Source organism: Lathamus discolor, chromosome 6, assembly GCF_037157495.1.
Source record: "Lathamus discolor isolate bLatDis1 chromosome 6, bLatDis1.hap1, whole genome shotgun sequence".
Classification (NCBI taxonomy): Eukaryota; Metazoa; Chordata; class Aves; order Psittaciformes; family Psittacidae; genus Lathamus; species Lathamus discolor.
The window spans coordinates 32,241,085-32,266,101 of record NC_088889.1 but is presented as its reverse complement, the minus strand read 5'-3'; the positions used below and the strand labels follow the sequence as shown (position 1 = coordinate 32,266,101).

The following is a 25,017-nucleotide window of genomic DNA, read 5'->3' as shown; positions in this document are numbered from 1 at the left end:
CTTGTACTCTTATCCCTATGTTGCCATTTTGAAGTAAAAATTCCAAGTATTTGTGCAGTGCCATGAAAAACTACTGAGGCTGCTAGAGATACAGCAAGGTAAGGCAGAGATACACAGCAAACAGAAAGGCATATGTTGAAGATATCAGTTGTTACCGGATGTCCTCACCAGTCAAATTCATATTCTGTACTATCTTTTCCTGTACTGTACTTAACTGATCTGCTGCCAGAGCAGATGGGTGCATTAAAAGAAATTATCTGGCTCAATGAAGGAATGAAATATGCTTTTAAACAGTAGGTGCTTCTCCTGGAAGTTACAAGTGCTTTAACAGGTGTAAATGTGTGAATCATTTACCTTGTCCAAGTCGCCCAGGTTATTCTGTCAATCACAGCCTGGTCCACAAGCTGTTTTCCTGAAGGCACTTCATAGACTTGCCTTTTGTAAGACCCAGTAGAGACCTTTGAGTTGATGACAGACAATTCAGAATACACAAACTTTTTTGAAAAGATGAAAACATAAATCTAAAGAGCTTTAAAAAACATTTTCTTGATAGTTATCTTTTACTCTGTAACTTAGCTATTAATAAGCTTCCTTAATGAACTGAAAATTCTCAAGACTCTGTACAAGCCTAAAGCAACAGTGAGAAAGTATAAGAAATCTTGAATTTTAAAATAACTAATTGATAAAAAATAATTGAAACATCTCACAGTCTGCATAGTAATTCTATATATACAGATACTGTGTGCATTAGTATGTGTGTGTGTAAATAAGAAAGGCAAAATAAACTCCTATCTTTAAAACTGACACAAAGATATTCCTTTGTTGATTTGATAGTGAAAGAAGCTTATTCCTCCTACCAGATATGAACAAAATATAGAAAACAAAGCATGCCTATTTTATTTTGTTTTTAAGAAATGTTTTAAGCCCTGTGGGCTGGAAATTTTAACACCATGATTCTGGTGCTGCTCTGCCAAGGCTAGCACCAAAACAGTGTGTAATGCTGCCATTTTGGTCAGGGATATAAAAAATTCCCATGTCCCTGAGGCTTACAGAATAACAGACTACTAATTTTTCTTAAGCAGCCCATCAGCCTCACAGAGGTAAAAGGGCTGGGAGACATGTTACAGGGATTTTGAAATCCGTTTCTCATTTCTATGCTTATTCTTTGTATTTAATATCTAGGATAACTATTTTCATCACCCACTTATCACAAACAGCCCAAGGGCAGTAACCTACTGAACATTTCATTACAAACTCTAGCAGTTGTCAAAGGAGAATACTTGCAGGATCTCCCTCATGAGTATGTTTTACATTCAGTAATTTGAAAAATTAGTGACTGATACCTGGAGATAGGAGCTATCTGCAGAGAAGTCCATCTGGATCACAAAACTTGGGATATCTTTGCAATAGCTGACTCGATTCAGTGTGGGACCCAAAGTCAGATCGTAAAAATCCACTGCGTTCTCACTGGAACCAACGGCTAAGTAACGAGAATCTGGGCTAAACCTGAAGAGACAAAAGAGTCTGCTGAGCAAAATAGTTTCTGAAATAATTTTTTTCAGTGAACATACATGCCACAGAATGTGGCAATAACTTTGGTACAGTTGTCACATATAAGCGAAATGGGAACACTTCTGAATAACTCTGTTCATCATTACCTGTTCTCATTACCATTTCCGTGGTCTAACTTAGTGACATGCCCTGATACCTGATTCTCTAATGCCATACTTATAAGGCTAAAAACCAGAAAAACGAACTGCTGTAAATGAAGAAAAGCCAGACCTTCTAGATGAAACGTACTGAACAAAAAGGTGTGAAATCAAACCTTTCATCTGCCCAATGTATTTCTGCACAGTGGTTTCCTCCTTCCAGTTTTTCTTTCTAGTCTTGAAACTCAGCAGCTTCCTGAACTGAACAAATTCCTCACAGCCCCTTTTGTGTTACTAAGGAAATATCTTTATTATCATTATCTCTGAGATATACACTGGGACAGGTTTCTGATTCCAGCAACCCCCTAACTCCTAGCAGGGCTCTCCTGCCTCCTTGCAGCAAGGTCCTTGTTTGCTCATATTTCTCCTGCAAATCCCTCTTTGCTCTCCAGAAACTTCTCTCAGCTGATCACAACCAATTTAGCTCACAGAAGGAACACTCTTGCTCTCCTCTCAGGAAATGGAAGCAAAATTTTACTTCTAACTCCTTTCTAACAAAATACAACAAAGAGCAAACTGACATACAGGCATTTCCAGTGTCTCTCACAGTCCAGTCTGTGCCTGTGAACTTCTGATCTCATTTTACACGTCATCTCAACCTGCTCTTTTTCACACCTTCTCATCTGCCCCTTGATTAGGACAGTCTCTTCCTATTGTCCATTTCCTTTCTCATTCAACTCTTCATTTTAACTAATTCTTGACAATATCATCTGAACCCCCCATGGTATGGCCCAGGTTTTGAGTGACTGTATTCTTATGTCTTCATGTACCTCCTCCTCCCTTTTTAATTTCTGCTATCAGAGCAATCACACAAACTTCACAATTCACTTATTGATTCCAGAACTCTGAAATATCATTGCAGTGCTTCCCAGAACACAAACTTGTATTTTAAAAAAATCAAAATCTTATACATTTCTAGAATACTACAATAGAAAAAAAAATAGGCATTATATTTTCTGACCTTATATCTTGAATTGCTGATCTTCTGTCCCTTTTCTTCCCCCAGATTTTTAGAGAGGTTACAAGCAAGATAATAAATTCTCCATTTTTCATGCCAATAGCTACCATATCACCTTCTGGGCTGTAACAAACTGTACGTGCTGCATGTCCTAAGCTGACTTTGTTCAGCATCTTCTGTGAAGAAATAAAACCACAGGAGAGTAAATATTTGTATTTGTTCATACTTCAAAAGAACCTTATGCTAACAGATTGGCATTGTCAGATGGATTATTCTCAAAACACAGTAAGAAAACAAGTTTCAAGTCCTCAACACCACCACAAGTCTAGGATATTTTTTTTCTTACTATTTTTTTCCTAAACAACAACTGTCCTCCAACACCTACCTTTTCTCCAATATCCCAGAGTCTTACTGTGCCATCTTCTGCAGCAGAAAGGAAAAAATCTCTGGAAGGATGTGTTGCTAGGCCCCAGATCGGTCCATCCATATGACCATTAATCAGAATGTTACATGCAGCATTTTTCTCTCCAACTTCAATTATTTCAGCATTTCTTGTCCCAACGAGAATTTTCCCCTTCAACAACAGTGAAAGAATTATCTCTGATGTAACACATTAACTACTCATGATAAACAGTAATAAAGATACAATCCAAAACTATAGTTCTGACAAGAAGGTTTGCTGAGATCCAATGATTATTGAATCAAAGATAATTTATTTCTTAAACTCATCTATGACTTATTCAAGTACAAAGCTGTACACAATCATAATGCCAGTTGAGCTACTGCTTGTAAGTCAGATATTTGAAGTGTAAAAAGAAAACAGAAAAGAAATAATTAGTCTTTAATAAAAATATATAGAGAATATTATCCTAAGACTAGGATCTCCTGAAGTAATTTTTTTTTCTGTTGTAAAATCAGTTGCAGAAACCTTCTATCTTAAACTTTAATTTCAAATACTAATTATAGGAAAAAGAGGAAACAATTTACCATATATTTAATGCTATAGATCAACCCACAAATTCTAAGCGTCCTTTTAAAGTCATGAGGCTTTTTTTACCTTGCCTCTGCAAACAGAGCGAACACAGTCTGTCATTTGTCCTGTCTCTAGTCTGAAGGCACGGCATCGTTTCAGCTCTTGATCCCATAGCTTAACTGCTCCTCCCTCCTTTGAACTATGAAGAAATCAGGAACAACCATGAGTGTAATAGCTGGTACAAAAAAAAAAAAAGATGATTAACGTATGAAAGAACTGCATTATTTAACGTAAAGTATTATAAATGAGGCATTTCAGTGTGTTTTGAATCATTAAAGGCTCCATTTGTTTTTACTGAACATGTGATGTTAATATGCTGAGCCTCCTAGCCCAAGAAATTCTGATTCAAAGTCCCCATCGTGCTTCTTTACAGAGCAAGTTGAAAGACGGCTGCTGCTAAGCTTGGTCTGAATTGGTATCTCTTAGGAAATTTGCCTAGTCAAAGGAACAGTAAAGTGTGTGAACAAACTGTCATATTATTAAGATAGGCAGAAATTATCAAAATATAGTTGGGGAAACAGGAAAGATACAAGATCCATATTTTACTACTGTGAAATTAACAACAAGAACAAAAAAAAAATCACTTTTGTGAAAATTTCACTGGTTTCAGTGCTGTGAAATAAATGACAAAGATATAGTAGAAAATACACTCAATGTTAATTGCACAAGATACCCAAATAATCAGTACTAATCATGAAAGCTCTCAGTATTTCCCACCCACTTTCAAGAGAACTCATATTTCGGTAAAGAACACATTAAAAGAAGTTTCTAAAAAGGAGATAATGTTTAATGAAACTCTTATAAATATGGCATTTCCAGTTGAGCAGGGACATGTTTTATCCGTCTTCAAAAATAATCTCCCCCAACAGGAAATACAATGTTCCATGACATTGAGCTGCCATTGTTACAACTTTGATTACTGATTGAACCCTGACAAAGAACAACAGAAAGTTTAATCACAATTACTGCTTTTGTACTGTTATTACTAAAAGAAGTGTAACGTATTATAAATTGTTAGTTCTTGCAGTGCAATATTCTTTGCTTCCCAACAGCAGTGTTTTCACATATGATTGGTCATCATACTCAGCAAAAAGATTTTATCAAAAGAGGCTGGAGAACTGCAATCAAGAATGCCAAAGCAGAAGCAAACATGCAATTTTCCTAATTGTAGCTTTTGGTTTGTATACTTTTAATACTCCATTTTCTCACAGGGGATGGATTATTGTTTCTTACTGTTATTCATTACCATTTCTTTCAGGTCAAACACTAATTATTTAAGAGGCTCTGACAGTAAAATCATAGTGGTGTTTCCTAAATACTAGAAGAAAATATTTCAAGCAGAGAAATAAATTTTCAGCTGGGTTTGAGTATCAACCAGGATCTTTAAGGACTGTTTAAGGAAAAGGTAATAAGTGGTCTGCGTCCTGCAAAATGGGGTGCCATCAGATGGACTGTATTGCAGCTTAAGGAGGGAGAACTGTAATACAGTCCACCTGAAAGAAAACATAGGGTTTTTTTTCCCTTTTATCATTAGCAAGGCACTACAAAAAAATTAAAATGCTTGAAGAGGTATTTTGCTTACAACCCCAGAAACAAAGGATGTTGCTGTACCTTAGATTTCAGAGAAGAGAGTTTACCTCTGCCATCATAACTAAACAGATTTTTCCTTTAAAAGAAGTTGTGCTGTATGATGTTATAATATTTATCATTCATTTATTTAATCACAATTGTGCAAACTACTTAACAACCTCAGCTCAACTTCAGAAAAAGAAGTAACCACCAAGGACTAGGTAACTTTTTAATGCTTAAAACTATATTTTAAACTAAATGTTTTTGCCTTCTCTTTCAAAAGTAATACTGCTGTGATAAATACCACTGAATCATTTAGTAACATAATAACATGATCTCAAGGCTATTTTTATTATGATAATTCAGCCATTTTCAGCTTAAGGAGGGAGAACTGTATCATCTCATTGATAACTGTGACTGAAGAAGCTTGTACATGTGCTTTAGAAACATGACTGTTATCTAGAATTTAAAATTATGAAGAAGTACTTGTACAGCAGTTAGATTCTGATTCATCCCCCTTGACTTTAGGTACTTAAGGTACCCAGGTCAGAATTGTAGTGACTTTAGGCTCTCTTCATCAAGGAAAAAAATAGGTAATTGAAGTTCATATGGGCTTACCTTCTCTTTGGAGGTGGTTTCTACTTTTTTTCCTACCACCTAATCAGGAATCTGAAAATTACTACTCTTCTAATTTTGATGTCTCAACTGCCTAGTGTTAGATGGGATGAGTCCAAACAATTTTTAAAGAATGCATGTGCATGCAGAAAAAAACCCAGAACAAAAGATGACTCACGGCCTTTCTTTGCCTCCTGTAACGATCAAACCATCTCTTAATGTAGTATACATTGTGAAAACTGGTCCATTGTGAGCTTTGGCCACAATTCGTATCAATACATGATCTTTCCAAACACAAACATCTCCACTGATAGTACCTGTAAATGTCAAGTTATTCTGAAAAGGGGAAAAACATATTCATCATCTGATTCTGAGTAAGACAGGAAGAAAGCCATTCAGAAATAAAAATCATCACCATTTGCATTTAGGCTAGATTGGTTTTATTTGCTGCTGTAGAGGAGCAAATTGTAGAAGGGGTAATAACAACCTGTAGGGAAAAAACAACGAGCTAGTATATTCTTTCCTGAAGTCCGGAACATGCTTTCTTTTAGCAAATAGGCTCTGCAATACAGGAAGAAAGGCAGCCACAGGGCTATCTGTGTTTTCAACCTACAAAGTGCACAAACTCTTGTGAAAAAGTAGAAAAGCAAGAGCAAAGAAATTAATGGCCCAGGTGAATAGAATGAGTGCTGCTCATACAGAGCACTTTCTGAAATGGCAAAGATATGGAATTTAGCAAAGAGGCCTGCATCTGTCAAAAAAACCCCAAAGCAAAACAAAACAAAATCCTACCGCGGTCATCTAACAGTCACAGATGTTAGCGAATGCCCCAGGACAATGCTGTTCTTAGGTCACCCATAAGTAGTAAATGCATGCAGATTATAATACAATCACCCTCAGGCGGGCATAAAATTAGCCTCATTTCTACTCTTTGATTCCTGCAGTACAGCGTTGGCATTGTTTTACCTGGATTAAATAGCAAGCAGCATATTATCTGTCCAAAGCATGTACGTTTGTTTCTCTTGAAAAAACACAAATCCACAGTCTTTTTCTTTTCTGCTCTAAAGAAAGCTGGTATTCATTCTAACTAGCAGGCAAATATTAGAAACACTAATCTGAGTTTAATAAAACAACCGACATATTCATTAGCAGATTAGAAAAACCTCATTAAACTCATTGAATAAAGGCAGAAATGAAAAAAAAAAAAATTAAGAAAAAAAAAATTGTTTGCATGCATTTAAAAATTGTTTCTTAACATACATACCGCTCCGAATGCTACAGAAAGCATCGTTTGCATTCGGGCATCTTCTATGGAGCTCAGAAGCCCTTTTTTACTGAGAAGAGCTCTTCCAGCCAGTGTCCAGAACCTCACATGTTTTACTCCAACAGAAACAAACTGGGTATCTGAATCTGGTCTGAATTCTGCCACAAATATACGCTGGTTGTGACCAGCTCGGCTGGCAATTTTGGCACCTGGCAGAAAGAAAATGGATATTCTGAATTCAATGATGAAAAATACACATTTATAGTTAAAAAATCCCTAGTTATGGGGAATGATGAGTCACTCCAGACCATACAGGTCAGGAAGAAAAGCACAAACTGCTCCTAAATTAAAACTAAATCAAGATGCAGATAAAAAAATAAACCAGCAACCACCATATTAAATCAGTCCCTCTAGCAAAGTGTAGCACCTAATGAGTTAAGAGCTCAGATCCAAGTTCCCATCTCCTCTTACGCTCCTATGACTCCTCTGAAAACCCCAAACTTTGGACAAATTATAAGAGACTAATGAATTACTTCTCTTTAAATTTTGCCAAGGTTAGAAAACTTCCCACTTTCTGCAGAAAATGCAGAAACTGACTTGGTTACATATGGTCTTAGATTCAAAGCTAATGCTTTTCCAGTCTCTCCAAAAATGTTAAAATAAGGCCTTTTGACCCATATGAAGATTCCTCGGTCTGGTTCCTTAGCTGCCATGTTGAATCTGTATAAACTCTTAAGAAGGAGACTTCTGACTGACAGCAGTGAATTGCTGCATGACCTTTTACCACACATCCTTCATGCTAAGTAAGATTGTATAATACACATTTGACATTGCATCCAGCTCAACAGGATCTAGCAGACAAGCTGTAAAGGATAGTTTTTTATTAACTTGGTAGCTGATCTTCAAACTTCTGAGAGATACTAATTGATCAATGGATATAGCCAAAGAGAGAGGAAATAAACCCCTAAGATTAGAGAATCAGTTTCATGGTCTGGGCACGGTTTTGCCAGACAGAAAGAAGATCAGGAAAGGAGCTGACCAAAATGCTTTAGCCTAAATCCTGAACTCCAATCAAAGCACATCTGAAAACATTCAGTGTAACTTAAGACACCAACTATATAGCTGCATAAAGGATCTATATGGGCATCACATTTCTGCAACTTGCAATTTTGAGGGGATAATTTTAGGAGTACAACAAACTAGTCAGTAACAAGACTTCAAAGAAGAATAAGAACGGAGAAGAATTTCAGAAGCAAAACAGATTTTATAAAGAGTTTTTACCAAGCAGCAAAGAAATGCCTGAAATTTAAAAATAAATAAGTGAATAAATAAATAAAAAAAAATAGAAGAGTACAATTTTCTTTAATTATTCTAACTGGAAACCTTGGTCTTTACACAACAGTTCCAAAGGATATATACTTAGCAGTTAGTAGAACGGGCAACTGCATTTATATTACCTCTTCTGTATTTACGTTACAACTGCTCTTGTCTCAAGTCAAAGTTCCTCTAACAGTACAAACACATTCAACAGAAACAATTGCTTTCTTACCTTCCTGCCACTTCCAAATGGTAATGGTGTGTTCGGGATCCAGCCCTACGGAGAGCAGCAGTTTGCCAGTGGCACTGAAACTAACTGAGCACACGCCCTTTGAATGGTAGCACCGCAGCACCGACAGAGTCTGTTTGTTCATTGCATCCCACACATGAATAGAAGGAGCTGTAGCTACACAGATATAAAAACATGTAAGTGGTATATGTTTTGAAAATGTCTAATAAGGTCTTACTGAAGAATTCTTATTGAAGCAGGTAGTATTTTTTAATCAGACAAATAGAACTGTTCTGGGCAGACAGAGGAAGAAAAAGAAAACAAAAAAAAATGAGATTTTGGCCTTCCTTTGGCAACCAATTTGAGGCAAACAGGATCATTAAATAGGACTAAGAAGTTGGCCTTTGGCCTCCTTACACTACTGGAGATGAAAACTTTGCTTGTCCTTTTACTGGACTTCTGAGGCACAGCATACATAGAGGCTCTGAAAGCAAGCCATCTTCTCCTTGTTTTCTCCTAAGTAAAACTTAGCTCCACATGCTAACTCAAAAACCTTCATAAATATTGAATAGGTTATCAAGAATGTAATTTCTACATTGGGCTTTTGACAACTGGTAGCAACAGAGAAATTAGTTTACACTGTAAGGCCAAAATCTCCTTTTCTACAAAATGGCCATCTGTCTGAAATGCATGCTCTTAAGAGAGCGTCAGCTGAATAGTCAGCTTGCTTACTGATGCAGAAGAACTAGGGTATTTATTTTAGTTTGCGCTGTTTAGACTGCAAGCTCTCTGCAGTAAGAACCATCTTTCCATGCTATTAATATATGTGATTATATCTATTATGATGACAGCTAGGGTTTTTTTCCAAACGCAATTCCCTCTCCAGTGATCTTGCAATCCATGTATAGTTTGCAATCTCTAAATAGCATCTGGGGCATTTCCAGGACAGTACGATTCTCTTTCAAACTTCTTTACTTCTGATCTCTAGTAAATCTGACTGCAGAGCCTGGAGGTCACTGATTATTGTTGTAGACCCTGATTCATTTAAACTAAATTCTATTTCAGCTCCACGTTTTGTGTTTCTAATCAGCTAAACCTAGCCCCTCAAAGGCAGACATGCAATGGAAAACAGTAGGCAGAGGGACCTACGTAAATTTTAGCAACATGAAGCCAAGCACAGCTCCACAGATGTTCCAAAACAGTCTCTAGATAAATCTCCTTTTTCCCATTGGAATTCCTTCTCACGGTACCAACATACTGTTATTATCACCTTTCAAGAGGTACCACAGCACTGTACAGACATGCCATTAAAACAGAAAGGGCAGGGGCTGGCGACAACTGGCCTATCTCAAAATTGCTGTCTCAAAACTCCTTGCTGTCCTTACAGAAAGCTGAAGGAAGAAAGAGCTTTCTTATGGCTTCGAACTGTTTTTTCATCTTCAGCACTCCCCTGGGTAAAACTCTGCATTGCCCTTTACCTGCGCGCCTCCCACATAACCATGGCGAAAATTTATCTTCTGGGTGGCAGACAGAAATTTTCACCTAGGTTTTATGAATAAGAACCAACAAAATCTTTCAGAACAAGATTTGCAGGACAGCAAACGCAGACTCTGTCCTGACACTGTGTCCTCCTTATGGAGTACTCCAGCTGCTCAGCATCTGCTCTCACAAGAGAGATTTTCATCTCCTTCTGGGATAAGTCAGATAAAGCTACTATGGCCTGGCAGGACAAAAAAATACCTCCACTAAGATGAAGGAAATGTATACCAAGTCATTATGAAACTTAATATGCCATTCCAGCCTATTGCAAACATTACTGCTTCAAGAACCCCTGCATCACTGTAGGCAACATAAAATTGGAACAGGGAAAGTAAAAGCTGCTGATGACCAACGTGCCAGATAGCTATAGATAAATATTAAGTGAAACTATGCAACTTTCTAATGAAGGCAGGCAGCAGTTTGGATTCCAGACTAGTGGTTCCATAAAGAAAAAAGCAAGTGCTGGTTTTCAGGCAGTGACAAAAGAATTTAGTAACACATACAAGGTCAAACTAAACCTTCAGTAGGAAGGGGGCAGGCAAGAGAGGCAAAGTCTCTAGGCATTATATGCAGGACTAGAGATTTTCTTTCATATAAACAACCATATCACCACTTCTTTTATACAGTTTTAAAAGTGTGGGGAAAAAGTACCTATATGCTTCCTGCCATCCTTAAAGCAGGCACAATATGACATATTTAAAAGAAGCCAACACACATTAAAAATGCCATTGTACATTTATTCTTCACAGAAAAAGCTTTAGATCCACATGAAAATTATTATACTTTCTAGGTATACATGAACACACATTTATGCATCTCTGGAAGATGTGTCACAAAACAATTATGGCTGCTTAACAATGAACTCATTCACACATGATGGTGATGAATTTTTGAAGATTGCAGTTCAAAAAACAACATAGTAATAAAAAACGGCTCAGTCAAGACTGTCAAGCTGTCAAAGACCCAAAATGATAAAGAAAAAATTAAACTGACATCATAACCAGCATTTTGGATCAGTGGTAATAACTGCATGACAATCATACATAAATGTGAAAGGTGATTGGTTTTTTTTTCACTCAGTCACCTAGGCCTCCTCTATGGAATTTACTGTAGAAATTCGTATTTAAAATTATACTCAATTGAGTGTCTAAAATGAATGATAGCTGTCAGCCCCAACATGTCTATAAAATCTGCAGGTGTACGTAGGAATGCTACAGCGGAAGTATATATTAGAACCCACTGATCACTAGGCAGCAAGAAGGGAATATGTTACAACAAAAGTAATTTTTGAGTGTGTTCTAACATTTTAATTGGTTCTATACTTACAATTTGCTGAGCTGTTGTGGTTTATATTCAATGCTGACAGTAATATGACTGATATAGGTTTTAATAAACTAAAAATGAACTCATGTCACTCATTGCTCTACAAAGCTGTTGACAGCTACTAGATAGGCTAACTACACCTGAAGATGTTAAAATTTTATTGCCCTTACCTGACATATCTGCTGAGTCTCCTGTAATGGAAAAGCAGCAGAAAAATAATTAGACCAGAAATAAGATTAGTTCTAAAGAAAATATATGCCACATTTAGTGTAATTTCTTAACACACACCTTGATGTCATCTCTGCATCGCAGCAGCACCAGTACTGCTTTTAAAGATGAACAACTACTGATAAAAGGAGGCCACATCAGAAATAAAAATCAGTAGAATATATTTTGATTTTCCATTTTGACTTACAACATAAAAATCTAGTTTTGGTGTATGTTAGGTGTCCTTCTGCCAAGCTAAATAAAAATATATTTTATATGTTACTGATATTTTAATAAATTAAGTGGACCCCCCACCCCAAAAAAAAAACCACTGATAGCTACTTCTGCTAAGCAGTAATGTTTGAGTCTGATCTTGTCAAGTGGCAAATACACCCAATGTTCTTCTATAGGAGCATTAAGAAAGAAGGAATATAAAGGTTCAGGTACTGGGAAGTATTATCAAGACTTTGCATAGCAGCATTACAGTTTAAAAATGCTTGAAGTAATGTTTCTGTAAGTCTTTTGAAGATTTAAATCATGATGGTGAAGCTATGTTTGTGCCAGTCACATGAGTAGGAAAAGTAGCAGCAGTTAAGTATGTTCTTTATGGCATATTTACTCCTTAACATCTGTTCAGATTCTAAAAATAAATGTTGTTTGAAGATATTTTGCTTCCAGCTCATTTTTCAGATTTAATTCTCTCCTTAAAAATGTTTTGTAGTCTATTTTTTAAGTGTCATCTGCTCCTGATTTGTATGCCTTAATCCACATCACAAAGCAATTAAAATTGTTCTACTGCTATAGATGTAGAAATTATTACGAAATAAAAAAGCATTAAGGGTCCTGTGTTTCTTCTTGAGTAAAATGAACACAGAATAAAATTCACAAAAACCCCCCATTTTCACATTATGCCTACATTCCTCCCATATATTCTGTCATATGGAAAGGCAAACATGGCCAGATTAAGAAATACGCTGAAAAAGCAAATTCCTGAAGACAACAAAAGGTCTTTAATTCCTGCAAATGTTCTTTTCAACCAAAGCATAGGCAAAATCTGTTGATTGTTTTTTTCCATTTAAATAATTTCCATTAATGATTTCTTTAAATTGAAGTGAGGTAAGAAACTCACCAAGAAATGAAGCTAACCATTTTAGCTAAGCAGTTACCACTATCAATGAGTCAATTTTAATGAGACATGCACCTAAAAATCCAAAACGCAGAGGGAAGCAGGTAATAAACAAACTGACCATATTTAGAGGAAACATCTAAAACAAACCTACAGGGAAAAAAAACATATTCTGGCTAAAATGAACCAAGGGTTTTTGTATTCTATGCACTAAGGAAAACCATGTGGTTTTGAATCTGCTGAGAATCAAATGAAGAAAACTGCAGCTGGGTTGTAGGACTACAAAAACACACTGTTCTGCAAAATTTAGAATCAGCAGTATTAGTTCAGCTGTGGAGATGCATAGTGGGGATCTTTTTATTTTATTTTTTTTTCCTGGTTAGTTTGTAGACCAATTTTAATGTTATTATGAAACATATATATTTTTTGTCCCTAAAACTAAATCTTCTGTAGGGAAACAGCATTAGGGATTTAATTCAGGTTAGAATATTTCAACTATGTATTATCAAAACACCAAGTAGGTATTATAAATCTGCCTGATGAGATAGAACCTACATAAAGTGGCATTTATTTTAATAATTCTGAGTTTGGTCCATATAAAAATGAAGGGTAGCTCAATTAAGCTTCAGCATACTCAAGCTGATAGTTAAATAAAACCAGACTAATTTCATGGGGCTTAAGATTTGTAATAAAATATTTTTGATAACACTCCAAACAAAAGATAAGCTTAATCTTCTTTCATGCCTTAATGTTTTTGTTCAGCTTTATTAAATTACACTAAAACATATAAAGAGGACAGGTAACTGAGTAACACTCATACAAACGGAGATAGCATAATCAAATTTTTGTGATTTATCATGAACTCACACGGCCCTAATTGCATGCTCTTACATTAATTTCTTTTTACAAATATACAAACATACCTACTTGGCCAGTTGCCACTATGTTGGTAAACTTGGGGTGCTGATTTACAGTGAGGCACAAAATATCATCATTGTGTTCCTGGTAAAAAGACTGAGAGCCTAAAAACAAAAAAATAAAAAAGTCCAACCTTAATTATAATACTTACATACACATAGAGATGGTTAATGTTTGAAAAAGTTATCCAAAAGGAATTTTGGAAAGCTAATAACAAAATAATCAAATCTTTACTTCCTTCAAAATTCAGTCACTGGAAACATTTCAGTATTTTTAGTTTGTTGATGCAGATATTACAAATCATCCCCACAGGCTAAATTTTCAGCAATGAATACTATTTTTCCCACATACTTTCGTAAGACCTAAGGCATACCAGTTCTGCAATTCAAAGTGTGTGAGGAAATACTTTTCCTCAAGTGGGTTTTCTCCTACCTGTTGCCACATTATACAAGATCCCAATGGACGCAGTATGATATATTACATCAGCACCATCATTCAAGTAGTGCACATTGTTTCTGCAGTCCTTGCCTCGGTACCCAAATACCAGCTCCAAAATTAGGTCCTAAAAAAAAAAAAAAAAAAAAAAAAGGTATTTACATCCATTAGACATTCAAAACCTTAAAGCAATTATGAACTTTACTGTCTTTTCCAGGGTTTTATTTTCCAAATACATCTTTATGCAGTAAAAGAAAATATGTTTAACGATGTCTCAAACCAACAGAAACTGAGATCGTGCCTTCCCTATAAACTTACATTGCTGCTCTTTCTTGTCAGACCCAGTCATGTCATCCTGTCATCTCTGTTTGGTGGATGCTGTAGAATACTTATATGTGTATACATACTCACATACATATACATACAGATATTCATAGACATGCATGTAAATAAATTACAGTGAGCAAAGAACACAGTTTTTTTGATGCAAAAAGGTACCAAGAAACAAAGAGTGATAAACACTGGTCCGCAATTTAATTCCAGCTGGCCATTAAACAAGCTCAATTGCAGCCTAAAACTTCTAGAACACTAATGATAAAAGGCTATATTAATAAACAGCTATCATAGACCTATCATAGGAAATAAACGTAATAACCATAGGGAATAAACATAATAATAGAAGTATCATAGAAAATATTTCAGTTGACATGAAGAGCTGCATTTTTCAATGTTAGATGAAATTTCCACTTCAGATTAATCAAAACAAAGTATATTTATTTGCATAAGCCAAGTAATGAAAAAACACCAAATGCCCGAGCTAAGGACATCATTAATAGACTTTTAAAAATATTTTTAAAGCTAGTAACAATGATGAACTTCAGATAAAGTTTTAAAGTAAATTTTTTTAAGAACTGCTGTAAGAGATGCTTAGTTTTATTAGCGATAATACACCCATTAACAATTCAGTTATCTAACCAGAACATAACTGCTTTCCACACACTGCATTTAAAAGGTTTTATTGTTACTAAGAATTGAGTTGTGCTCCATTTCATTTGCAAGAAAAAATAGTATCAGGCTTTGGAGATGAAAAAACCCCACAAAAATCTCTGCCACTTTTTGGGCTATTTTCTCACTATTCAGTGTTTCCATCATTGATTACATGTAAAATGGATCAATCATTTAGTGTGTCCAAAATTTGTCAATTTTTGGGGAGATAAGGGGAAGGGAAATAATAATCCTAGAAGGAGAGGAAGAGGAGATCAATGTTTTTCTTACCTCTATAGGTCTCTTTTTTTTCCCAACGTTATTTGTCTGAAGTTTCTCCGGCTGTGGCAATGCCCTACTAACTGGTGGTCTGAAATAAAGAACTGCGAATAAGAGAACGCTGTCCGTCACCCATTCCATACTAACACAGTACCTTCCAACGTGCTAATGCATATGGAAAACTTATAGCCCTATCCTGCTTAACTGATATTTTCATTCATCTTTAAAAGAAATACCTCTGTCAAAGCAAAAAATAAAAAAGTAAAAAAAATCTTTGTTTAACATGCTAGGGTTTTTTTCTTTTTGTCAATTCTTCAACAACCCATGAGGTTAATGCAAAAGCTTGTTTTACAATGAATGACCACTGATAAAATATTCTTCACTTTTTCATGCTATACTCTTCAGGTATTTCCATCTTTGTAGCAATTTTTATTGGATAAACTTTAAAGGCTTACCTGATGAATCTAACTACTTGAGATAATCATTCCTGTTGCCACATGCCCTCAGAAGGCCCTAACTTTCCTATTTTTGTAATAGTTTGTAAAGAACTCAAGGGACAACTGCCCATTCACTTTTACATCAATAGAAACAAGTTATCAATCAACACTTAGAAGTAAACTATTACCATGCAAACGCATGAATATCAGCCATAACTTCTGTTCCACTGTTCTGAATAGCCCAGGCTGAAGAAATACCAAATAGATATGTTTGATAAAGATCTGTAACATATCTTTCAGATTATGTTCAATGGGTCATATACAAAGAAACACACATAAGTTTTCTTTATCTAAGGTGGGCAATTATTTCAAGTGATTTGCAGAACCATTAGTTATTGATTCTAGATATACAGCGTATGCGGCTATGAAAAGAAAACTAAGTTTGACCCATAAGAGAAAATTAATTTAAAAATAAATTCTATGTATATATTCAATGAAATCCAGATGATTTAATCCAATAGGCAGTATGACAAACTAGTATCACACATACAACAGGTCGGCTGTCTTTCATATTCCCTTTTTAGTATGAAGTACTTTTAATTCTACCTCTGGTCTTGAATGATGGCTTTGACACAAAATAATCACTATGTCCTTTCTAAGAATATACTGTGGTTTGTTTGTACATTGTATATTTTGAATTACATCTGAAAAGTATGTGGTTCAAATACATACAGATATTTGAATGATATTAAATTATTCAAATAAAATACCATTTTCTGAGCTTTATTAATGCATTTTCCCTGACTAATTTTAGTACTATTTATAGATTTATGTCATATCCCCAATTAAAAGACTTGTACATATTATAATGCAATTTTTACAGCAACTAACTATAGACTGTGTTCTGAGATACTTCAGTACTTCCTCTATGCTTAGATGCCTGTCAGGTACCTATGGAAAAAAAAAATACAAAAAACCCCACACAGATGACAAATTTCTGTTTGGTAAAGCAGCCTGGCAGATGCCTGGATCATGTAAACACGATCAAGTTTATTAAAACTTAACATGGGTATTAAACAAATTCTTATCAAAGTATAAAATAATAATGTAAAGTTAAAAGGAAAACTAAAGGCATGAAGGACAATAATTAAGGGTCATATTTCATATTCATTCATAAATAAGTGCAAATTAAAACAGAGGACACTAACTGAAGTATGAAGAAAGACTTCTATAACTTCATAAAGAATGGTAGTCTAACACTTGGTTTTTGCTACTCCAAAATTCTTACTCTTCGAAATCAGACTTCTAACAAACTGGCAGTAAAGGCAAAAATCTGGGGACACCAACAATATAGAGCAATGCAGGTGGGGATGTGCACTAAAGGTCTCCTTGCTCAGAAACAAATATTAAAAGATAGCAGCTCTTAAATACACTGTCAGTCCTGCTTGAAATACATCTGGTGGGAATGCAACCCCAGATTTCATTCTCAAAGGTCCTCAGTTACAGATCTTTTTTTCCTCTACGAGGTCTCCAGTTACAAGGAATCCACACACATCTCAAGACAGAAAAGCAAGGCATTTGAATTTGTTTCTTTCTCAGTTATAGCTTGGATCAAGCTCACAGCCATAGCTCCTGTCCCTTAGTTTGTGGAGATGAAAAAGGATTCTCCTAAATTTTGCAGAAAAGGCAGAAAAGTACACTGAGCACAGTCGGAGCTGCCCTCCTCATTACCTATATAAGCATGTTGGCCAGTACAGGAATCAAGGAATATATCTGATTTCTGTCAGCAAACCTAACATCCAATTTCATGACCACTCTTGAATCGCCCATCACTATCTCTCAACCAGCTCTTTCCAGGTTTTATAGTTGATGGAAAATTCCTCACCTCCCCAGCTATTTTCAAGGTCCTTTCTTCAATTCGGTCTTATCAACTCCTAGCATACTCTCATCTAGCCTGTCACATTACTAAGATAGTATCACTAAGTATAATTAAAGAGCTCACCTTTTAATTTTTAAAAATAAAGAAATCACAGTTTTCCTCAGAACGTTCTAAATCATCAACAGAAAACACTCATAACAGGTCACAATGTTTATCATATTACACACATATGGAGAGAGGATATCTAAAGTTTTGCAGAGGAAAAAAAAAATTGACCATATTTGTTCCCCCGCCTTCACAGTAGATGAGCAATTTCAGTTATAAATACACTGATCAAGAGGTTAACAGGTATCTCCCAGTGCCATATAAGCCTTCTTAACACTGTGCGCTACTCAAACTGAATCAACTCTAATCAAGTAAAACTACTGAAATTCATGAACAAAAACCGAAAGGTACAAATTCTATATGGGGAATGGGCTATTTTAAGAAATAAAGCTTTGTTTGAGGTTTGGAGTGGTTTGTTTGTTTGTTGGGTTTTTTTTGCATATGAACATAAGTACTGCTTAAAGCTGAACAAATTCTAGTCCTTATAGTGTCTGAAGTTAAATGGCAAAACAATAACCAGCTCCCTCCCTGTGCAATCAAAAGTCTTTGAAGAATGAATAGGGTTAACAAGTTAATTGAATATGCACATACATACCCCATTATTTTATGGATAAAAATTATAGTTATTGAAATACATATAATGACTGGTTTGTGTAATAGGTTAATGATATTAAGAGCTGCTAATGAATATTTTTCCCATTGACAGTTTATTGCTTTGGATTATAATTAAAATTCTTTAATTCCTTTGATAACTCCATAAATAATTGCTACTCATTTATTAACTAACTAGGAGCACAAATACAAACAAAAGAAATTCCTTAAAAAACACTTAAGAGAAATTTATGCTAGAATACTAAATCTAGAAATTTACATTCTTGCTCCTGTCATTTTGAACATCAGACTAAGAAGTGTATCAGTAACTAATGCTACTCAAAAAAACCCGAACAACTAGAACCAAAAAAACACTATGAAAAGTAGCTCAAGAGCAAATGAAGATTTCAGATCAAAGAGAGGAGACTACTACATCACCATCAAGAAAACCCACAGGATTTGAAGCAAGCAGTCCAAACTGTAGGGAACTGAGTCCAGTTCACTTGGGACAACTCCTAGCAATCTATCCATAAAAATATTTTAATGCCTATCTCAATTTAGAGATTCTAAAGAAAAAAAAAAAAAGGCATTCCCCAAAACATTACAGTTTAAGAGGAACAATGTGCATTTAATTGGTTGTCAGACGCTACTACTGTTTGACTGCTGTTGCAAATATACATAAAAATCAGAGACTGCATTGGTCAGGGGAGATATGAGACAATAAAAAAGATAAATCTAAACCAACAGATGAAATAAGTACTCCAAATAATTACACATTTGAGGTAAAGAAAATCAAAAGTAGATTCAACAACCTTTTCCCTGGGGAAAGAAAAACAACCATTCTCCACCCATTTCATTTATGGAAAAGGCAGCATAAAAAAAAAACAGATAGACCAGGAGTGCATATCTAATGTTTCATGAAAGCAGCAAAAACTGAAAGGACATGCTTCCAGCACAGGTTTATGTTACGGGAACTGAGCTGACTGGAAGTGAAGATTTCTCTGCTGTTTGGATGCAGAATGTGGCATTTTTATAATATGTCTGCTAATCCCTTGTGATCGAATGGGAGAAGAGGTAAAACTATCTCACATTATACAACCACCTGAATAGACCACCTATACTTAAAAAGACAATACAGATAAACAGATACAAATCTAGGCTGATATTCATCCTTAGCCCATCATTAGAGTGTATTTACGTCTGTACATTACCATACAAAAGAATCAAGTGAATGTACAATGGTCAATAAAACCTGACTTGACAATTCACACTCAGCCATATTATCTCACAGGTCACCTATACAATTTACACAAGTACCCACCTAAGAAAGGCTAAGTCTGTATTAATTCAGAGCAGTGGAACTAGAATGCAAATTACAAGGGTTTTTTTAAAGGTGTGAAAGCTAAAGGTGTTTTTCATTTACTATTTAATGTGCAGGCAAGTGAATAATGGCCAATACAACATGGTCACGTACCTGCATGCATAACTGGTTGCATGCTCAAAAACTGCATGCAAAAAGATGGGAAGGAGAGCATGAATAACATTTTGGGGTGAATGCTCATATGGATGGGATCAGTTTGCACATGCGGAAGGAGAGTTCCAGCCATCTATCATAGGGAAAATATATACCTTAATATCAGCATTTTACTTTCAACATTAAAATACACTTAGCATGTATATATATATATATATTTCTTGTTATAAGACCGTAAAAATGGAATACAAGCACTTGAAGTAGTTTGTGAAACAAAGAAAGCCCCATTTTATGGTTTTAGGCATTGTTTCAGTATTATTGACACTGCTACCCATATTGTCTTGCATGATGCTGTTGTACTTCACTCCCTTTTTTTAGTATTGATACTGAGTTTCTAAAATTATTAACAGAAAAAGGGATGGTCTTTTGTGGTTAATATAAACTGACAGCAATTCTTCAAGTTCCATGGTAACTTATGACAGTGTCAATCAACATTTAATTCTCTTTTAATAATCCAAGTGTTATTTTGGACATGATTTTGCAGAGCAAATTACAGCTGTTAGTACAAAAGAAGTCCCTTCCTGTGAGCGTCACTATAACTGCATCTCATAATTTGGGGGACTGGGAACTGATTTTGCACTAGCCTTCAGCATAAAGTGACTTTCACTGCCCAAAGGTGTCGGCAAGCATGAACTAATTTTAAAAGGAAAAGGTCCTTCCATTTATTCTTGGCAAGATTTTCAGAGTTACTTGTGTAACTTCTTACGTCTGATTTTCTTAGAAGATAATGAAACCTGCTAGTTTTTAAACAGTGCTTCTTGACAGTGATTATTCATAATTATTTTCATATATCCTATGAATAGAGTGAAAGGTGCATGGTATAGCACCCAACATGACAGATGGCTTTTTAAGGAAAATGAGAGATGAGAGTAAAATACAGACTAGACAGCAAAATAAAAGCATTACCTGGAACCTCTTTTCAGCAGCAGGTGGGAAAGAGAAAAGGATTACTTATACAAGTTTGGCTGATAGCTAGGTGTCTGTGGATTATTAATAGAAGTAATTATATTTGCTTTCTAGTTTGCTTACTTCTTTTTACAAGGGGATTATTCATAACTTCAGAGGTTATATAAACCTATTATTCTTACAGAAAACTCCCATTCATTTAAATGGGAATTACAAACAAGTGCTGTCATTAGAATAGAATTCTTAGGAATTAGTACTACGGCAAAAACATAGAAAGTAAGCAGAAGCAGACCCAAAAAGCTGTGAAGTATATCAAGTGTTTCAAGAGTTGGCAAACACAGCACCTGAATTACTCAAAGAAAGGTTGTGCAGGTTTAACTTCATGGAATAAGCATGTCTGCTGATGACACTAAGTTATGTGGTTCAGCTGATACACTGGAGGGAAGGGATGCCATCCAGAGGGAATGTGACATGCCTGTGAGGTGGGCCAATGCCAACCTCATGAAGTTCAACTATGTGAAGTGCAAGGTCCTACACCTGGTTTGAGGCAATCCCAGGCACAGCTAGCTACAGGTTGGGTCCTCATAGCAGCCTTTCAATATCTGAAGGGGACCTAACAACGATGTTGGAGAGGAACTCTTCATCAGGAGCTATAGCGAGAGGACAAGGGGTAATGGGTTTAAACTTAAATAGAGGGAGATTTAGGTTAGATATAAGGAAGAAACTCTTTACTGTTAGGATGGTGAGAAACTGAAACAGGTTAACTTCTGTGCTAGCCATAAAAATTACTAAGATACACAAATGCCCACTGCTCCTAGGAAAACTGCTGTTGTGAAGGGGAAAACAGTTGTTATATTTTCATTTTTTTTTTAACTCCTGCTATTGCAAGGAAAAAGAAAGTAATTTTGTGAGCCAAACAAGGAAACTGAGAACAGGACCCTACCTCCGATGGAGAGGTAGTGTGCACGTTCTAGAAACTGTGTTTACATTTTGAATTAAAGAAACACTGGCAGAAAATGATTATGCTACACTGAATGTAGAATCCCACGTTCCATACTTCACAGAGAAACTACCTGCTCACCAGACTGCAGTGTTTTGCAGCCTTTTTTGCTTATTTTCTCTTTCTGACCCTAGGGATTCTTTCATTCCTTTCTGTAGAGCTTTAGCAAAAAGGAGTGACACTGTTTTGACCCAACTAGTGATATGAAGTTTTGATGGACAAACAGCCTAAGCCTCCGATTTCCTATGTCACCCTACCACTTACAATGTAAAAGGCGAGATCAACTTAACCTAGTAACATTAGAATGAAAATAATCTTAGTGCATCAATTTTTGATACCCAGTTGAGTAATTTCTGACTCTAAATCCAGGCCATGGTGTTGGAATACTCCTGCCCTCACAGATGTGCTTTTGTGAGACAGAACTAAGAAACAGACAAGATTTCAGGTATGCTTTAGTATTCTACTGTTTCTCTCACTTAATAATCTGGATACTAAAACTCATATTCCCTCTATACAGAGGGCACATCACTAATCAGTCTTAAGTAGTAACTACATTTTTGGTATTGTCTTCATTTCCATCTTCTCCCATAGAGAATGCACTCAGTAAGAAAAGAGATTCAGGTAACTTTCTGATAAGGAATCTTCTTTATACACAAACTCAAAATTACTTGAAAAACATTCTCAGAAGCACATTCTACACTAGCATTTACTTCTACACTAGCATGGAGAATGTGATCCTGAGAATACAAGGGGTTTAATGAAGTGTTACTACATGAAACATATCTCTTCTAATGTCTGGCAGTCCATGTAACAAGCCTAAGTATAACACAGAATGCCACAGATGTACTTGGAGAGGAGGGAGACACTGCTCCTGAAAGCTTCCCATGTGTCCAATACAGCCAATGCCAGCTGGCTCCAAGACAGACCTGCTGCTGGCCAAGACCAAGCCCATCAATGACAGTGGTAACACCTCTGGGACAATATTTTTAAGAAGGGGGGAAAAAAAAAGCAACCTGGGCAATGGCAGCCAGAGAGAGGATTGAGAATATGTGAGAGAAACAGTTTTGCAAACACCAAGGTCAGTGAAGAAGGAAGGGAGGAGGTCCTCCAGGCACTGGAGCAGAGATTCCCCTGCAGCCTGTGGTGCAGACCATGGTGAGGCAAGCTGTGCCCCTGCAGCCCATGAAGGCCCATGAAGGAGCAGATATCCACCTGCAGCCTGGGGAGGACCTCCCATGGGAGTAAGGTGGATGCACTCAAAGGAGGTTGTGTGACCCTGTGGGAAGTCCACGCTGGAGCAGGTTTCCAACAGGACGTGTGGCCTCATGGAAGGGATTCACGCTGGAGCAGTACATGAAGAACTGCAGCCCATGGAAAGGACCCAAGTAAAAATTTGTGAAGAACTGTCTCTCATGGGAGGGCTCCTAAGCTGGAGCAGGGGAAGAGTGTGAGGAGTCTTCCCCTTTAGTAGGAAGAAGTGGCAGAAGCAAAGAAGCCTCAATCCCCATCCCCCTGTGCCACTGTGTGGGGAGCAGGCTGGGAATTGGGAGTAAAGTTAAGCTCAGGAAGAAGGGAGGGGTGGGGGGAAGGTGTCTGAAGATTTCGTTTTTCTTATTACCCTACACGAATTTGATTGGCAATTAAACATCTTTTTTTTCCCAAGGTAAGCCTCTTTTGCCTGTGACTGAGTGATCTCCCTGTCCTTATCTTGACCTACGAGCCGTTGTTAACATTTTCTTTCCTATGTTTGGCTGACGAGGGGAGTGACAGATCCACTTTAGTGGGCAGCTGGTGTCCAGCCAGGGTCAACTCATCACAGCAGTATACCCAAATACTCTGTGAATGAACCAATGCAGAAGGAAAGTCTGTGTGAGTTATACATGTTCTGTATAACTTGCAAAGAAACCGACTTTACAGATACACATTTTTTAAAAAGCCTAAAACCAGAATTAATTTGACACAGTGGTGTGAATGCTCCATTCCTAGTGGTGTTCAAGGACATGCTGGACATAGCCTTGGGTGATATGGTTTAGTGTGAGGTGTCCCTGCCCATGGCAGGGGGGTTGGAACTGGATGATCTTAAGGTCATAGAATCATAGAATAGTTAGGGTTGGAAAGGACCTTAAGATCATGTAGTTCCAACCTCCCCGCCATGGGCAGGGACACCTCAGACTAAACCATGCCACCCAAGGCTTCGTCCAACCTGACAAAGTCCTTTCCAACCCTAACTATTCTATTATTCTAGGATTTAAAAATTTAGATCAAGACTGTGGCTTTCTTGATTGTGTCAAGTTGTCTGCAGAAGGATACACAGAGAGTAACACAATTCTATCATCTATCACCACAGGGATGTGATTTCATTGTGGAAACAGGGTCCAGGTACGTATGAGGGAGTTCTCCTTTCTTAGGCTGTGTAGGTCCAAGTGTCCTGGCAGCTTAGTCTACCAGTCTGAAGGGTGCCCTACAACCTATGGATTTGTTCTACTACAAACGTAAGAGTATGTTTTTGAGTATGCATATATTCTTATTACTTATTACTACCTACTGCTGGCACCCAAGCTAGTTACTCTGCATGTCATATGGATGATACTTGGACCTAGCAGGTCAGATGCTTTAGTACAGATGCATCGGTACGTAAAATGCTGCAGCCAAGTCAATAACACTCCTGTTGTCCCTGAAGCTTTATTAGCTCCAACACAGTGGTGCAGACACGGTGATACTGCTTATACAGCCACTTCAGGCATCTCTGCAATGTGCTCCCTGCACATCTTATTCCATGCTGGACCTCTAGACCAACACTGTGATGCAGTCTTACAGAAGTCCACAAGAAGTCAGGCTTCTTGTTAGAGTGTATAAGCTACTTAAGTGAAGCTGTTCCCTAGCCACTCCAAAGTCATGAGGAAAAGAGGAGGAGACTTGATAATTTCCCCCCAGATACTCTATTTAGCACCCTTCTCACAGCCACTCAGACTGAGAACTGGGCTTATTCTTTGTCCCTTATCCCTTTTCCACCCATTAACAAGTTACTATTTAATAGCAAAGAGTTAAAACCTTCACTTC

At 36.6% G+C, this 25,017-nt stretch overlaps 1 protein-coding gene across 5 annotated transcripts in view; it reads right to left on the bottom strand.

The window, feature by feature from the left end:
- The window catches only part of EML5 (EMAP like 5), a 101,987-nt gene that overhangs the window by 3,899 nt on the left and 73,071 nt on the right, over positions 1 to 25,017 (bottom strand). Inside the window, exons 28-39 of one of the 5 annotated variants that reach the window (XM_065685869.1) lie at positions 15,518 to 15,596; positions 14,240 to 14,369; positions 13,813 to 13,911; positions 11,727 to 11,747; positions 8,698 to 8,871; positions 7,149 to 7,357; positions 6,063 to 6,220; positions 3,725 to 3,839; positions 3,053 to 3,241; positions 2,671 to 2,843; positions 1,344 to 1,506; positions 355 to 458 (exon numbers count right to left, since the gene is read on the bottom strand). In XM_065685869.1, the coding sequence (XP_065541941.1) occupies positions 355 to 458; positions 1,344 to 1,506; positions 2,671 to 2,843; positions 3,053 to 3,241; positions 3,725 to 3,839; positions 6,063 to 6,220; positions 7,149 to 7,357; positions 8,698 to 8,871; positions 11,727 to 11,747; positions 13,813 to 13,911; positions 14,240 to 14,369; positions 15,518 to 15,596 (1,614 nt within the window). Of the gene's footprint in view, positions 1 to 354; positions 459 to 1,343; positions 1,507 to 2,670; positions 2,844 to 3,052; positions 3,242 to 3,724; positions 3,840 to 6,062; positions 6,221 to 7,148; positions 7,358 to 8,697; positions 8,872 to 11,171; positions 11,186 to 11,726; positions 11,748 to 13,812; positions 13,912 to 14,239; positions 14,370 to 15,517; positions 15,610 to 25,017 lie in introns of those variants that run through there. The other 4 variants (XM_065685870.1, XM_065685871.1, XM_065685872.1 and 1 more) reach the window with 4 other exon arrangements.